Source organism: Numida meleagris, chromosome Z (assembly GCF_002078875.1).
Source record: "Numida meleagris isolate 19003 breed g44 Domestic line chromosome Z, NumMel1.0, whole genome shotgun sequence".
Taxonomy (NCBI): Eukaryota; Metazoa; Chordata; class Aves; order Galliformes; family Numididae; genus Numida; species Numida meleagris.
The window spans coordinates 20,612,345-20,629,563 of NC_034438.1; the positions used below are offsets into that span (position 1 = coordinate 20,612,345).

The window sequence follows — 17,219 nt, forward strand, 5'->3', positions numbered from 1 at the left end:
CTTTTATAAGAAATCACAAGAAATACCTGTAATGCAGTTACTTTAAGAAATGCTTTCTTTTTCTTTTTTTTTTTTTTAATATTGGATAGAGCATTAATTTCAACAGGAATAATGACAATCAATTATTAGGCAATTCTTAGAAAAAGAGAAAGTTAACATAGCAAAGTTTAGTTTATCTTAAATTGTGTTTCTTTCTATTATTGGCATAGTAGCTTCTAAACTTTTTCCTTCAGTGTTTGTTAGCTTTGTGTTTTGGTTTGTTTTTTGTTGTTGTTCTGAAATAAATTTCTTTTGTTTGTATGATTATAGAAACAGAATAAAAAATAGACTAAAATATTTTTTCTGTTGAGAACAGAAGTTTTAAATATAATCTTGTTACTAAGATATAAATGACTTCGATTTTATTAATGTTTGAATTTTTAATTTATTTTAACTAACAGTTTGTTTTCTGTCAGTGCATGTTGATATAAATATACGGTGGTTAAATACTTCTTTTTGTCTTTTCCAGGATGAGTTCCACTCACGATTGCGATTTAATCGAAGAGGACTTGTTGCTATGGCAAATGCTGGACCCCATGATAATGGCAGTCAGTTTTTCTTTACGTTGGGTCGTGCAGATGAACTTAACAACAAGCACACGATCTTTGGAAAGGTCTGCTAGACAGAGTAGTCTCAGTTTGAGTTTGATATAAGCAGATATATGTTTCTCTATTACCAAAGGGTCTTGTAGTGTTGTTTTTGTTAGATGTGCATGAAATTGTTTTACTTCATTCTAAGCTGTCTATGTTCTATCTGTTTCCTGAGTCTCTTGGAAATGTTTCTATGAGTTGTTCCTATCGTTATCTACTTGGTTATTGTTTTTTTCTGGAAAGAAGTGTTGTGCTTCCTTTTAAATAATCTCTTACTAAAAATATGATAACTGTTTTACTAGTCTAATGCTAGTAACATTTTATTGTTCGTTTATTTGTTTGCATTTCTTTGTAATTATTCAAGGAGAGTCAGGAAAACAAAAAGCCTGAGATGAACTTACCACTTTCATAGTTTATTCAAAAGAAAATAAAGCTACAGTTTTTGTATTTCAGTATCTTTTTTTTCCTGTTTTACAACTCCCAGTAAAATTTTGACATCTTCTCCTGCTCTTAGAAATGCAGAATTTGCTACTTATGTTCTTTCAACTTCGTTGTCAATTTAAAAATGAATGCCAAAACCATTGGTACAGTGTACTTACTCTCTGTTAAAAGTCTTATATGCTTACAGTATTTCCTGTATCACTTGTATTTTCTAATTCTTTACATAATAACTGCCTAGCATTTTGCAGAAGTACTTAAGTACTGTCAAACTTTTCTTTTCCTGTGCTTTTGGTAGGTTACAGGAGATACAATATATAACATGTTGCGGCTAGCTGAAGTGGAAGTTGACAAAGAAGAAAGACCACTCAGTCCACATAAAATAAGAAGTAGTGAGGTGGGTATGTTGTTCTTTAAACCTTGAAGTTTTGAAAATATTTTGTTTGTATTACTAAGACAGCTGTGATCTAGCATGAAAACCTGGCATATTTTTATGTATTGTTTTCAAAATATTGAATCATTTAATTAATGCTTACTAGAGATGTGACTAAAATATTCTTTTTTTAATAGGTTTTGTTTAATCCCTTTGATGATATTGTTCCAAGACCAAATAGAAAGCTGAAGAAGGACAAAGCAGAAGAAGAAGATAAAAAACCCAAAGTAAAAGGCACAAAGTAATTATATGCAGCATGAGCAGTGGTTGATTTTCTTGTACCTTTAAACAGCAACTTGGTTGGTTTTTTTTGAAACAGAGGCTTAACCAAAATGCTAGAAGAATGTGCTCTAAAGTCATCAAAAAACCCTGTTAAGAGATCATACAAATTAGTTGCTCTGAGTGGTTATTGTACATCTGCTAAACTATAGCTCCTTTGTGCAATAGTTTGTTGCAAAGGAGAGAGAATACAGTAGTGTAAACTGTGGGCAAGAAGAATATGCAATCATTTGTGACTGAGATGACACAGAAGTTAATGTATGCTGGTAGCTTGGGCTCTGTTCTTTTAAATTTTTAATTTATTTTATCAGCTGCCACTTCTCTCCCATTAAAATATTCATCAAAAAGCAAGCATTTCGATATAGGAAATTTCAGGTTTTATGAGTGAAATTTGGTAGATTTACACATTTATGAGAAGTAATAGGAAATCCGAACTATGTGCATGCTGTTGGTTCTGATGGACAAAAATAGATTGTACTACAACTACCTGTTTCTAACGTAGTGCAAAAATAATTTTGAAAAAAAAAAACACCTTGAAGATCATTATCTCTTCTAAATACAGTTGTGAAATCATATTTGCAGTTAATGGTTTCCTGAGCTGATATGTCTTGAGAATTTTGTGTTTTCTACTTGAGTGTTGCTGTATTAAAAAAATAATACAGAGTTGTAGGCATTTATAAGTCTATGGAAGCTAGTCAAGGCAGAATTTATAATTCTGTCTTATTGTTTTCTAAGTGACTTTAAAGTGTCCTAGTTTGTAACAGTCCTGATTGTTCTGTCTCGAGTATAGAATAGAAACATCCCTCCCTAAACACTGGTAGTTTGTTGGATTGGTATGTTTAGCAGGAAAAAAAAGTTAAAACAAGATTACATACAAAATAGAAGTTGCATGTTTGAAGTTCATGAAATGTTAATAAAGTAGTGCTTAAAGTCTTAATGGAAAACGTGTTTTTTCTCTTAAAGAAATTTTAACCTGCTTTCCTTTGGTGAAGAAGCTGAAGAAGAAGAGGAGGAAGTCAACAGAGTTAGTCAGGTATCGGACCTAATCATTGTTTTTATTTTCACCTTAAGATTAACTTTTACATGCTTATGAAAAATTCTAAAGTTCTTTGTATTGTTTTTACTTTTGATTTTTAAACAATAATACTAGAAATTGCCTTTGTTTTTATAATTCTTCTATTTTGATTTCTAGATAAAACAAGTTTTTAATTTTTCTAATTTAGAAGGTGCCTTCAGTTACTGCATTATAGTGTTTACAGAAATATAAAAATGGTTCCGTATTTCATAGCATAAAAGCTATTTCTGCTTTCTAAAAATCTTCAAAGTGATAGGTACTTTTTTCTTTTTCTCTTATTTACAAGAATGTCATCTGATGGTAAAACACTTGAAAGTTGAAATAGGTCAACTTCTTCATTACCAGTGCACTTAGCTGAATATAGAACATATAGATACTGGTTAAACATAAATTGTTGCTAGCTAAGCATGTATATTGCTAATTAATTAACTTCTAACACTTGCTTACTCAACACTCGGCCATTATTTCTGGACACCTGTTTGTCCTTAGATAGAGATAAGTGTGGGAGGAGGATAGAGGGGGGCATCCTGATGCCAGCCTGTTGCATCCCAGCCTACCCACAGAATGAGACAATTTGGCCTTGTGTGGAGGCCCTGGCTTCTTTGATGTTTGACAAGTCTGCTTTTCTTTTGCTGAGGGTTTCTTATCCAAACAGAATAGCCTTACAACATGCTTTCCAGTCCGTAATACTATTCCCAAACTCACAACTATTCACAACTATTACAGTTTTACAAGTGAGAATTAATCACATAATTCAACAACTATATTTCTAAAATATGTTACTGAAATATATGGTATTTCTACTTCTTCAAACTAGCTGTTTCTAAGGGCAAGTTACAAAATACATCGTGCTCTACTTCTTTAGATGAGTTTCCCTTTTTTGATATCTAATGCAGAAACAACATTCAATTCCTACAATGACAGGCTCAGTTTTGGTGTTGTCATTGCTGTGGAATTGTTCTGTTAACTGTTTTGGGGTTGCCAAATGTGGTAAAATTGCCAGTTTAGGAAAGTCTGTAAGTAACTAAGGACTTTAACAGATCTGGAAGAAGGGGGCACTTTCCATTGCCTTTTTACAGTGGCTTAGGCAAAAATTAGATCTGATAAGTAAAAAAATTCATTAGGTATGAGGATGACATTTTTGTACTATTTAGTAGTTACATGCTTCCGTGTGAAAAATAGGAATTGTTGTCTCAGTCACATCATATTGAATATTGACTTTAAGAGCACCTTAACTGTCCCTAGATTGATTTTCTTCTCAGGACTTGTGCAGCCTGCAGTATAGTTAGCCTAAGTGATGTTTTTCACTTAGTGATTATCTTTAACTAGAGTTTAGACTCTTATTCCTGAAAGAAGTGTAGGAAGGACAAAAAGTGTAATTGAAGATAAGGATGATGATAACTTCAAAAATTGGAGGGGAATGGGAATGATTGTTTGCTCTTTCTCACTAAATGAGAGCTAAGACACAAAGATGAATGAGCAAATAAGTTATCAGGAAAAGCATTTTCTTTAGGTAAGTAAGTTGTGAACACTTTTGCCCTGGAACATGATGAAAGTGAGAAGTACAAATACTTTCCAAAAAGTTATGTATTGGACTACTGATGATTATTAAATGTCGCAGGTCAAATTATATGTTCTGAATCAGGTAGATCTTTAAATGACTATATTACATAGAATATGAAGATTAAAAAGAAAACATATGTACTTGAGGAGGTTATAGGAGGTGGAGATCCCAGCATTAGAAAGGTTTGTGTTGTTAACCATCAAGAGCTGGGTGGCTGAGGGAGCATGAGCCAAGCATGATTCCAGCACAGGCTCTGCATATACCTACTTCTAGGTGAGGCACATAGTCCTACAGTATCTGAATACAGCAGGTAGAGCTGGTTTCTAGTGACAGGACCCATAAGCAGGTCCATAAGGCAAGTAGTAACTGAGACAGGGGACAAAAGAGAGAACAGGAGACAAAGCTACAGTGTCTGTCCACGGAGTCTGTCTAGAAAGCTAGACACAAGTACACCCCTACTACAGTTCAGGCAGTGTCTGGGTTCACAGGCCTGAGCAGGAATGGTGCTCATGGGCAGAGGAGGCCCAGGTAAGACTCCTCAAGGCCACTGGGGTATATTAGTGTGCTCAGGGACCTGACAGAGTGGCTCACACTGATTGTCACCCAGTATTTAAACTGAGACTTTCAGTGTCCAAACTGCACATTTAATCGTTTGTACTTGTTTGGAGCAGTTTACAAAGGTGCCAAGCACTTGTTGTGTTTCATAGAATCACAGGATCACCAAGGTTGGAAAAGACCTCAATGATCATCCTGTCCAGCCAACCGTGTACCATCAATATTTCCACACTAAACTGTGTCCCTTAGTTCAACATCCAAATGTTTCTTGAACACCTCCAGGGACAATGACTCAGCCACCTCCAGGGCCTGATCACACTTTCAGAAAAGAATTTTTTCCTATCATCCAACCTGGATCTTGCCTGGCACAACTTGAGGCTATTCCCTCTAGTCTCNGTGTTACATCTTTTATGCCCTATTACCTGACAGTTATCTTTGCCTCCCCTGGTTCCTCATTGGCTGAGTACTTCAGGTTCACAGTCTTCCCGACGTTCAACTAAACATACAGATACTGGTTAAACATAAATTGTTGCTAGCTAAGCATGTATATTGCTAATTAATTAACTTCTAACACTTGCTTACTCAACACTCGGCCATTATTTCTGGACACCTGTTTGTCCTTAGATAGAGATAAGTGTGGGAGGAGGATAGAGGGGGGCATCCTGATGCCAGCCTGTTGCATCCCAGCCTACCCACAGAATGAGACAATTTGGCCTTGTGTGGAGGCCCTGGCTTCTTTGATGTTTGACAAGTCTGCTTTTCTTTTGCTGAGGGTTTCTTATCCAAACAGAATAGCCTTACAACATGCTTTCCAGTCCGTAATACTATTCCCAAACTCACAACTATTCACAACTATTACAGTTTTACAAGTGAGAATTAATCACATAATTCAACAACTATATTTCTAAAATATGTTACTGAAATATATGGTATTTCTACTTCTTCAAACTAGCTGTTTCTAAGGGCAAGTTACAAAATACATCGTGCTCTACTTCTTTAGATGAGTTTCCCTTTTTTGATATCTAATGCAGAAACAACATTCAATTCCTACAATGACAGGCTCAGTTTTGGTGTTGTCATTGCTGTGGAATTGTTCTGTTAACTGTTTTGGGGTTGCCAAATGTGGTAAAATTGCCAGTTTAGGAAAGTCTGTAAGTAACTAAGGACTTTAACAGATCTGGAAGAAGGGGGCACTTTCCATTGCCTTTTTACAGTGGCTTAGGCAAAAATTAGATCTGATAAGTAAAAAAATTCATTAGGTATGAGGATGACATTTTTGTACTATTTAGTAGTTACATGCTTCCGTGTGAAAAATAGGAATTGTTGTCTCAGTCACATCATATTGAATATTGACTTTAAGAGCACCTTAACTGTCCCTAGATTGATTTTCTTCTCAGGACTTGTGCAGCCTGCAGTATAGTTAGCCTAAGTGATGTTTTTCACTTAGTGATTATCTTTAACTAGAGTTTAGACTCTTATTCCTGAAAGAAGTGTAGGAAGGACAAAAAGTGTAATTGAAGATAAGGATGATGATAACTTCAAAAATTGGAGGGGAATGGGAATGATTGTTTGCTCTTTCTCACTAAATGAGAGCTAAGACACAAAGATGAATGAGCAAATAAGTTATCAGGAAAAGCATTTTCTTTAGGTAAGTAAGTTGTGAACACTTTTGCCCTGGAACATGATGAAAGTGAGAAGTACAAATACTTTCCAAAAAGTTATGTATTGGACTACTGATGATTATTAAATGTCGCAGGTCAAATTATATGTTCTGAATCAGGTAGATCTTTAAATGACTATATTACATAGAATATGAAGATTAAAAAGAAAACATATGTACTTGAGGAGGTTATAGGAGGTGGAGATCCCAGCATTAGAAAGGTTTGTGTTGTTAACCATCAAGAGCTGGGTGGCTGAGGGAGCATGAGCCAAGCATGATTCCAGCACAGGCTCTGCATATACCTACTTCTAGGTGAGGCACATAGTCCTACAGTATCTGAATACAGCAGGTAGAGCTGGTTTCTAGTGACAGGACCCATAAGCAGGTCCATAAGGCAAGTAGTAACTGAGACAGGGGACAAAAGAGAGAACAGGAGACAAAGCTACAGTGTCTGTCCACGGAGTCTGTCTAGAAAGCTAGACACAAGTACACCCCTACTACAGTTCAGGCAGTGTCTGGGTTCACAGGCCTGAGCAGGAATGGTGCTCATGGGCAGAGGAGGCCCAGGTAAGACTCCTCAAGGCCACTGGGGTATATTAGTGTGCTCAGGGACCTGACAGAGTGGCTCACACTGATTGTCACCCAGTATTTAAACTGAGACTTTCAGTGTCCAAACTGCACATTTAATCGTTTGTACTTGTTTGGAGCAGTTTACAAAGGTGCCAAGCACTTGTTGTGTTTCATAGAATCACAGGATCACCAAGGTTGGAAAAGACCTCAATGATCATCCTGTCCAGCCAACCGTGTACCATCAATATTTCCACACTAAACTGTGTCCCTTAGTTCAACATCCAAATGTTTCTTGAACACCTCCAGGGACAATGACTCAGCCACCTCCAGGGCCTGATCACACTTTCAGAAAAGAATTTTTTCCTATCATCCAACCTGGATCTTGCCTGGCACAACTTGAGGCTATTCCCTCTAGTCTCTTTGCTAGTTATGCGGGAGAAGAGGCTGACCCCTACCTTGCCACAACCTCCTTTCAGGTAGTTGCAGAGAGATACAAGATCTCCTCTGAGCCTCCTTTTCTCCAAACTAAACAATCGCAGCTTTCTCAGCTGCTCCTCCTAAGACTTGTGCTCCAGACCCCTCACCAGATTCACTGATCTTCTGTGGACATGCTCCAGGGCCTCAATGTTTTTCTTGTAGTGAGGGGTGCAAAACTGAAACAGTACTCAAGGTGCGGCCTCACCAGAGCTGAGTACAGAGGGACAATTACTTCCTTGCTCCTGCTGGGGAGGAGGGAGTATGCTTCCACTATTTCTTATGCAAGCGAGTGTACCGTTGGCCTTTTTGGCTACCTGGGCACAATGCTGGCTCATATTTAACTGAGCATTGACCAGTACCTCCAGGTCCATTTCTACCAGATAGTCCTCCAGCCACTCTACCCCAAGCCTGTAGCATTGCCTAAGGTTGCTGTGGCCAAAGTACAGGACCCAGCACTTGGTCTTGTTGAACTTCATCCCATTGGCCTCAGCCCAGCAATCCAGCCTGTCCAGATCTCTCTGCAGGGCCTTCATCTGCAAAGTTAGTGAGGGTGCTCTCAATCCTCTTGTCCAGGTCATCAGTAAAGACACTGAACAGGACAGGCCACAGTACCAGTCCCTGGGGAACAGCATTCATGACCGGTCACCAAGTGGATATAACTCCATTCACCACCACTCTTTGGGTTTGTCCATCCTGCCAGTTTTTTACCCAGCAGAGTGTATCTGTCCAAGCTACCAACTGCCAGCTTCTCTAGGAGAATGTCACAGAAGACAGTGTCAAATATAATACATAATTTTTCATGTAGTCAGTTGTCTTTTTTTCTACATAGTTAAAAATGGAATGTGCTTGTAAATCACAATTTACAATAATAATAATGAGATTTTATTATCCACAATATTACTGTCCTTCTACAAGGATTGTGTTCTTCTGCAGTTATAAGTGTTTATGCTCTCTGTTTGGGCTAAAACTAACTGGAAATAAATTATTGTTTTCTTACCATTGCCCTTTTCACCATTCTCTCAAACTCTGAAATCTGTAACACTTTTTTTTTTTTTAACAGAGCATGAAGGGAAAAAGTAAAAGTAGTCATGATCTTCTGAAGGATGATCCACATCTGAGCTCAGTTCCTGCTGTCAAAAGGTTAATACAAATTTTCCACATTCCAGAGCAGGTTTACTTTGATGTTAGACCTGAGACAATGATGCTCATTGTATGTCTGTCACTCTTTAAGGAAGTAAGAAAGGAATTGCTGGATTGGACCAAATGTTCCTCTAACCCACTATGCAGTTGCCAACAGTGGGCAGCCAGCAGTGGATGCCTAAGAAAGATGAAAACAGGGCAAACGTAATGTTGCGCTGAGTAGCCGTACAGCGTCCAACTACTTTCAGTTCAAGGAACTGCCAGATTTTGATACAGTTCATCTAATTCATAACACTTATAGGGGCTCTCTTCAGAGTATTTTTTTGGTGACCTCTTGTAATGTTTTTTGTATTTGCACCTTCCTATCTGTTGCAGAAGGAAGTATCTCATTTTTGTTGTTGTTGTTTATTGTTTTGTTTTGTTTTGTTCTGAAACCTCATGCTACTGGCCTTGTTTGGTAATTTCTAATTCTTATGTGGAAGAGACAGTGAGCAGCCAGTCCTTATATACCTCTTTTTACTACATTCCCTTCTTAGGCCATGTCTTTTACATTCTGAATCCTTAAAACTTTCTCAGCTTTTCTTCACACAAAATTTCAGTATCTGTAGTTATTCTCGTTACTCTTCTGTGACGTCATTTCTGTTCTAAAATATCTTTTTCTTTTTTTTTTTATTTAAATCTAAACAAATTAAAGATGAAATTTAAAGACAAAACTATATACTTGCATAAAGAGGGTCTCCAGTTTGTCCTCTGTTTATTTTTTTAATGCTTCTTAACTTCTGATTTTAAGCTATTGTTTGTACATTTTTTTAATGGAATTATCTCAGCATGATAGTGAAAAGAATTTATGCGTAGTGCTGGTCAACTTAGAGCTCCTTGTCCTGTTTGTGGAATTCTTTTTCCGCATGTGCATAGCTTTACTTTTATCTGCTTCAAATTTAATCTCACATTTTGTTGTCTTTCTGGTCCTTCTGCAATTCATTAGTCTGCTCTTGTCCTTAGTGTCCTGTGTAATGTAGTATTATTTAAAAAACAGCAGTGTGGTTGCTTGCCTGCTTTGTTATTGAGTTTGATGAACACCTCAAGACCTAGCATGCTGCTGTGGAAATACTCTAGTAGTCTTCACTACAACAAGTGATGGTTTGCTCCTGACTTTTGTTTCCTGTCTTTTAACCTTTCACTTTTAGTGCAAGGGCCTCCTCTGTCATCTCAGCTCTACTTAGTTTCCTTAAAAATGTTTGGTTAGAGAATGTGTGAGTCTAAACGTAAGAAAGCGGTCAGCTCATCCTCAGCCACATGCAGCCCCTTCAGAACAGTGCCAGAGGTTAGTAAGGCAGTTCCCTTTAGTGCCACCAAACCCACAAATTACCTCTTACTGCGTGTCTGCTTGTTCAGTACTGATGTCAGAATTACAGACCTGTAGTCATCCAAAATATTTTCTTTAATACTTTCAGATAATATTTTAAAAGTTCTATTAAGAAAGAATTAGTTCCACAGAAAGTTTGTGATGCTAAATTCATTTGTCAGTATAATGCAAATAAAACACACCTATCTAAAAAAGGCTTTCTTAAATACAAAATATTTGCCATGAAATGCTAGGAATTTATAAATGAGATCAAAATCCACTATCTTAAGAGTGAGTATTGTTGTTACTTTTTTTTCCTTTAACAGCAGTGCAATGCAAGCAGTAGTCAGAAAACATGATGACATGCTCACTTGTGTATTTTGTCTGACAATGTTATTATACTGTAATTTAGAATTTTTGCTTGTGCTTGTAAGATATTACACTTAGATTGTGTCCATTAATTGGTTATTTATTGGCCTAGATTTATTTCCAGGACTATTCCATAGTATTCTATTCACTTGCCTAATCATAATCTTTTCTTGATCCAAAAAATGTTTTGACTTAAAATTTAAAAATAATCATAATCATTAGTATAATTCCTTACCTTTGAAGCAACTGTATACTTCAGTGTTTTGTCTGAATATGGTTAGTAATAGAATGTGTCTGTGGCAGATTGCAGTTTTACCCTATGCTTTTAAGCTGTTCTATTTAGAAAGGATGATAACAAATGACAGAAAATACTATTAATTGGTAATGTTAGGATTAATGTAAGGATGATGTAAATGACTAAGTTGACTAAAATTTCAATTAGTTAAAATTTTTATTAAAGAGCTGTGTGAAAAACAGTATTTTAAGTCTTCTCTGGTATTTCAAATTATTAACAATTATTATTTTTTTTTAGTGATGCAGCAAATGAAGAGAGGTATTTGAGTGAAGTAAGTGATTTTTTAAATTATTACTTATTTTTACAAATAAGTTTTTTTTCCTTATTGTATGTGTCTTACATTTTCCTATGGGAAGTAAATGCTGCTTTTGAGGATTTTGAAAGCTAGCTCAAGTCAGATTTCCAGCAAAAACTAGTAACCCTTTCAGAGCTCTGAAGGTTGGCAATTGTGAACTTTCATGGCATAGTAGAGTTGCTGCTGCATGCTACCTACTGCATTTTATGAAAACTGCTTACCAGATGTTTCAGTCAGTAAGTGAGGTATATATATGGGGGTTATGTACCACAGAGTCACAAACCATTATTACAAGCCCTGAAATTGCTTCAGGGATGGGAAAGGAATTAAGATGAAATTTATCATGAATAAAGACAAAACTAAACTCTGAGGGGAAGTCTGTGTATGAGTGAGAATGCTGTTGAAAAGATTTCTTCAAGGAAACAAGATTTCAATGAATATGTATTACTAAAAATAGCCTTGACAAAGACTGTCACCTCTGAAAGGTGGGAAATTTGAGTAAGCAAACAGTAATAAATTGGACTACTAAACATGGAGGATATTTTAATTACAAGGACATTTTTATAGATCATGCAGAATAAAATTGCGAGTTGAAGTGCATATTTACCTACAGCCATTGATGGTGGGACAGATCTTTGAGTTGCTATTGAAATACGGATGTAATATTTGACTGGGAGTAGGATCCTTGGTTCCGTAAATTGAATCCTCATAAGTACTTCGTTTTTTCACATCTGCCCACTATGCATACGTCAGTACCTATCAGCATAGGTCAGTACCTATCAGCTGGTAGCTGGTACGCAGTGAGAGTGAAGGACAGATGCAGTCTCCCCCATCCTTATGCCTAAATAAAAAGAAAACAGCTTATTTCCATCTTGTGTCCTGTTACTTTTTTTGCAAAACATAGTGTGTGCTCATCTTCTTGGACACGTAAACAAGTTGCTCAAATTCGCCTTTGTTCAAGCCAGGTGCATGATCGCATTCTTGCTTAAGCTATGATTCTCTGCTGTTTTGCTGTCATGCTGTATTTTGACACAGCAAGCCTAGTGATTTCATAGAATCATAGAATGGTTTGGCTTGGAAGGGGCCTTTAAGGTCATCTCATTCCAGCCCCCTTGCTATAGGCAAGGACATCTCCCTTTAGATCAGGTTGCTCAAAGCCCCATCCAGCCCGGCCTTGAATGCATCGACAGGGGGGGCATTCACAACCTTGCCGAGCAACCTGTTCCAGTGTTTCACCACCCTCACAGGAAAGAATTTCTTCCTAATATCCAGTCTAAATCTACCCTCTTCCAATTTGAAGCCATTTCCCTTGTCCTGTAGCTACATGCCCTGATAAAAAGTCCATTCCCAGCATTCCTTGTAGGCCTCTTTCAGGTACTGGGAGGTCGCTATAAGGTCTCCTTGAAGTCTTCTCCGGGCTGAAGAGCCCCAGCTCTCTCAGCCTGTCCTCATAGGGGAGGTGCTCCAGCCCTCTGATCATCTTCGTGGCCCTCCTCTGGACCTGCTCCAACAGCTCCATGTCCTTCTTGTGTTGGGGACCCCAGAACTGGACACAGTACTCCAGGTGGGGGTCTCACGAGAGCAGAGTAGAGGAGCAGAATCACCTCCCTCGACCTGCTGGTCATGCTTCTCTTGGTGCAACCCAGGATACCGTTGGCCTGCTGGGCTGCAAGTGCACATTGCCAGCTCATGTTGAGTCTTTTATCAACTGAATCCCCCAAATCCTTCTCCTCAGAGCTGCTTTCAAGCCATTCTTTGCCCAACCTGTATATGTGCATATGGCTGGTGTGATGTCATGAGGGCAGAGCAAACGGGAAAATCACCTCCCTTGCCTTGCTGGCCACCCTTCTATTTATGCTGCCCAGGATGCAGTTGGCTTTCTGGGCTTCCGGTTTTGTTTTAAGGGAAAATTGATGAAGTGTTTAGTGTAGCATTGATCAAAGTTTGGATCCATGAATAATAATCAAACTAATAACATATTGCCGTGAGACTTTCTGTGTACCTTTAAGGGCTTAAAGTCCTGATTGTTTCCATTTTTTAAGTGATACAAAAACATTCTTGAAATTTTTCTTTGAAGTAGTTTTAAAAATTGTGCATTTTGTTTGTTAGTTTCTTTGTCTGTTGCAGTAAAGGATTATCTTTGTGAGGAAAAGTTTCCATATTCAAAATTCTGTACTTAAAAAGTAGAATTTTTTTTTTTCATGTTATATCAATAAAGGAAGAAGATGAAGATGTTGACAGTGTAGAAGGTGAAGTTGCTAGCAATGAGAGATTTCAAATGAAAGAACGCATAGCAAAAAAGTTGAAAGTGGATACAAATGAAACTGTTAAACTGCAACTTCAAGAGGAAGAAACTAAGATGGAAAAGAAAGTCACCAGTCGCAGGTAAGTATCATGCATTATTTTTCTCCTTCAACTTATTTACAGTTATTGGCTGTTCAATTCCAGTTTTGTATTTACTACATTTTTATTTTAGTACTGTGTTAAAATTATCAGCCTCCCTCAACTATGAAAGATCAAACTTCCTGTTGGTTTCTTAGTTCTAAGTTTCATTTGGTAGTTTAAACTTCAATCTACTTATTGAGAAAAAAGGGAGAGATTACCTCTGTACCGAACAAAAAGAGACCAGTGTTAAATAGACATATCATAGAATGGGAGGGAGGAGCCAGTAATTAAGAAGATATCCAAGGAAAGTTTTTTCTGAAAAAGAGTCTTCAGGTACGTGGAAGCCAAACATCTTTAGAATGGCAGAAGAAATTGTGCTGTGTATGTACTCTATACAGCGTTGGTGATGCTGTACTGTGTTCAGTTTTGCGCCCCTCACTACAAGAAAAACATTGAGGCCCTGGAGCGTGTCCAGAGAAGATCAGTGAATCTGGTGAGGGGTCTGGAGCACAAGTCTTAGGAGGAGCAGCTGAGAAAGCTGCGATTGTTTAGTTTGGAGAAAAGGAGGCTCAGAGGAGATCTTGTATCTCTCTGCAACTACCTGAAAGGAGGTTGTGGCAAGGTAGGGGTCAGCCTCTTCTCCCGCATAACTAGCAATGAGACTAGAGGGAATAGCCTCAAGTTGTGCCAGGCATGATCCAGGTTGGATGATAGGAAAAATTTCTTTTCTGAAAGTGTGATCAGGCCCTGGAGGTGGCTGAGTCATTGTCCCTGAAGGTCTTCAGGAAAAGGGTAAATGTTGCACTGACTGACATGGTGTAGAGCGGTCACAGGCTTGGATTGATGGTTGGACTAGATGATCTAAGTGGTCTTTCCAACCGTAATGATTCTAAGATTCACAATAACTACGTGTTTTGCAGGAATGGCTACTTGATCCAAACTTGTCTAAGGTGTGGTTGCAGGTTCTCAGCATGAGGTTGACATAAAGCTTGAGCATACCCTTAGGAATGCTTGCATTATATTTTTTCACACTTCATAGATATTTGTATAAACAGTCTGTAAGCTGCTGGCTCTTCCTGTGCAAGTACAGTGCGTTGTGTCTGTGGTTATTGCAATCTTTCAGGGAAGCTGTACTAGTATTACAGCCAAATGAACCATCTTGACTTTGAAGTGTGTGTTATTGGATGCATTCTTAGTGATTGAGAGTGATAGCCCTGGGAGACACTGCTTAGTACTACAGGTAACATCAGCTTCTAGAATCTGTTATTTTCCAAATGATAAGGTGTCTTGTGGCATGAAAATTAAAAGCATAGGTTGTTTGGTATAGATAAGGTACTAGTAACATTGTCTTTGATGAGGTAATCAGTCAGTTATCAAGTTTCACTGACTAGAGTAGTGGCCTTTTTCTAAGTGTACTGGGATGGTTGATAATATTCTTGTTCCCACTATTGTCCAATGGGGAAATGGATGAGGTGTGACTCTCAAACAAAAAGTTCAATCCACCATACTTATGTTGAAGGGGAGTGTCTAGTTACATATCAGAGGGAAAGAAAATTCTGTTATCTTTCAGAGTTGTTCATCTCATCAGATACTTAAATGTGCTACCAGAATAAGAGAATTTCTAAAAATATTTTTTCCTGAGTAATAGATTTTAACGTGTACGACTTTTTCTACAAATCTTTATTCATTTGCATTAGTCATCTTGTTTTTTACACAAATCCTTTTGTGAAATCAGAAGTTCGCACATCTGCTTTAGAGAAACAATATTGAAATAATAGACACCTTCTCAAATTCATGGTATTGAGATCCACAACTGCTTCTTCAAATGCAATTTTTCTTGGAGTGCTCAGATGGTAATGTTACTTTTAGTAATTTCAGCATCCATTTCAGACTTTTGTTTACATAAAAAAAATAATTTGAAGACACTTTCCAATTTTATACTAGATAAAAAACTTCAGGAAGAAAAATCCCCATTTATTCTGGCAAGTCATTAGAGAAATTCCAGATATCTGTTGTTCTTATAAAAAGATTAAACTTAAACTTGAAAATACAGAACAGCCGTGTACATGAAAATATATACAGATAACATTGCATGAAGTTTTTAAAATGTTAGTGTCTTGAGCAGATCAGCTGACGGCTTCAATGTATATAGCGCTCTTCTATTTTGGAACATTAAAACTAGTTTTAAGTTTGTTCTTATCCTGTAGGTGGAGCTCAGATGCTACACATTTCTAGTTACTAGCTTTTAAAAATTCCCAGTGCTTCTTGTTTGTAAAACACAGACCATGCAAATAGAGTACAGTTTCAGTTGCATGCCTAACACAGATGTGCTATTAAATGGCAGTATGAAGTAACTGTCTAGAATAACTGAAGTGAGGAAGAAATGTAGTTTAATCACTTGAATTTAACTGTTTCTTTTGTGTGTTTTACTCCTAATAGTCCTATAAAGTATGGCTAAGCTATGTAATGTTCTTTGCTTTTGGTTTATAAGCCATCGACATAAGGAAATGAGTATCTACATATACAATAAAGGAGCAGAAATATAGTTACTACTACATTCCTTATATTTTCCTTTATATAGATTGTGCATTCCTAGATAAAGCTAATGACATCAGAGGTATAATAAAAATAATCTCATGAAGCTTCAGATATATACTGTGTATATGTAAGAAATTACTTGCTTCATCACAGTGTAAAAGTGCAGAACACTTTTTGAGGTACAGTCATCTGACTTGTTTTGTGGGGTTTTTTTCCCCATTTGTTATAGCAGGATGGAATAGCTAGTTTTTTTTACAGGTGTCTGCACGTGCTTAAACGACTTGCATCCCCACTGTAATCTTGACATCTAGGCACAACAGTAATAAACATGCTCAACAGACATGCTCGAGTTCATACTAAGATCGTTTCAGACCATGCAGTACAAGTTCTTTGAAAGCACCATAGACTAAATGTATAAAAGTACATACAGTTAAGATATCATAACATTTTTTTAGCATCTGAATAAACACTGACACACTGACTATGCAAGATCGATTTCCTGAAGTTCTTCTTCTGCGCTGTGGTGCAGAATAGCCAAAGTTAACTTTATGTGTGATTCCATGAAAATCTTTTAAAAAACCTTTAATTAAAGGCTTTTATTTTCTTTCTGAATCTGTAGTTGCTCTAATTGAATAATTGGTTTTTTTTCCATCCATTAATAATATATAGTAGAATATTTTGTTCTAATACATTTGCTGTGGACTTGTTACCTTGTGTTTATGGTGCAGACATATATATGAAAAGAAATAAAATCATTTAGGAGACTGCCGTATGGGGTGGCTATATCAAGAAACTGACTAAACAGGGAATTCATGAGTGATGTCTGGTACAGAAGTAATGTATACTGGAGATGAAAGTGAGGAATGTCTGCAAAGGAGGACTAAAGGATTGCTGACAGGGTATGCAGTGATTCTTCTAGGAAAGCCAAAGCTCTGCTAAAATTAAAATGGGCAAGGAGAGTAAAAGGCAATTGGAAGAACTTCTTCAACTACCTAAACAATAAAAGATTAAGCACTGTAAAATAAAGACCTCCTGCCATATGGTAACAGTGCATGCAGGAATGACAGAGATATTTGATTATCAAGTGTCATCACCAACAAGGTCTTCCAGGCTTTTGTGACTAGACACATTTCAAAGAAAGAGAAACTGCTAACAGTGGTAAACAGTTGAGT

The 17,219-nt window shown here is 37.1% G+C and overlaps 1 protein-coding gene across 3 annotated transcripts in view; it reads left to right on the forward strand.

Annotated features, from left to right (window-relative positions):
- CWC27 (CWC27 spliceosome associated protein homolog) overlaps positions 1 to 17,219 on the forward strand; it is a gene marked incomplete at its 3' end in the record, with an annotated part of 94,661 nt that overhangs the window by 7,063 nt on the left and 70,379 nt on the right. For all 3 annotated transcript variants that reach the window (XM_021380805.1, XM_021380807.1, XM_021380806.1), the window contains 7 exon segments: positions 509 to 652; positions 1,366 to 1,464; positions 1,638 to 1,741; positions 2,743 to 2,812; positions 8,741 to 8,820; positions 11,067 to 11,100; positions 13,343 to 13,509. In XM_021380805.1, the coding sequence (XP_021236480.1) occupies positions 509 to 652; positions 1,366 to 1,464; positions 1,638 to 1,741; positions 2,743 to 2,812; positions 8,741 to 8,820; positions 11,067 to 11,100; positions 13,343 to 13,509 (698 nt within the window).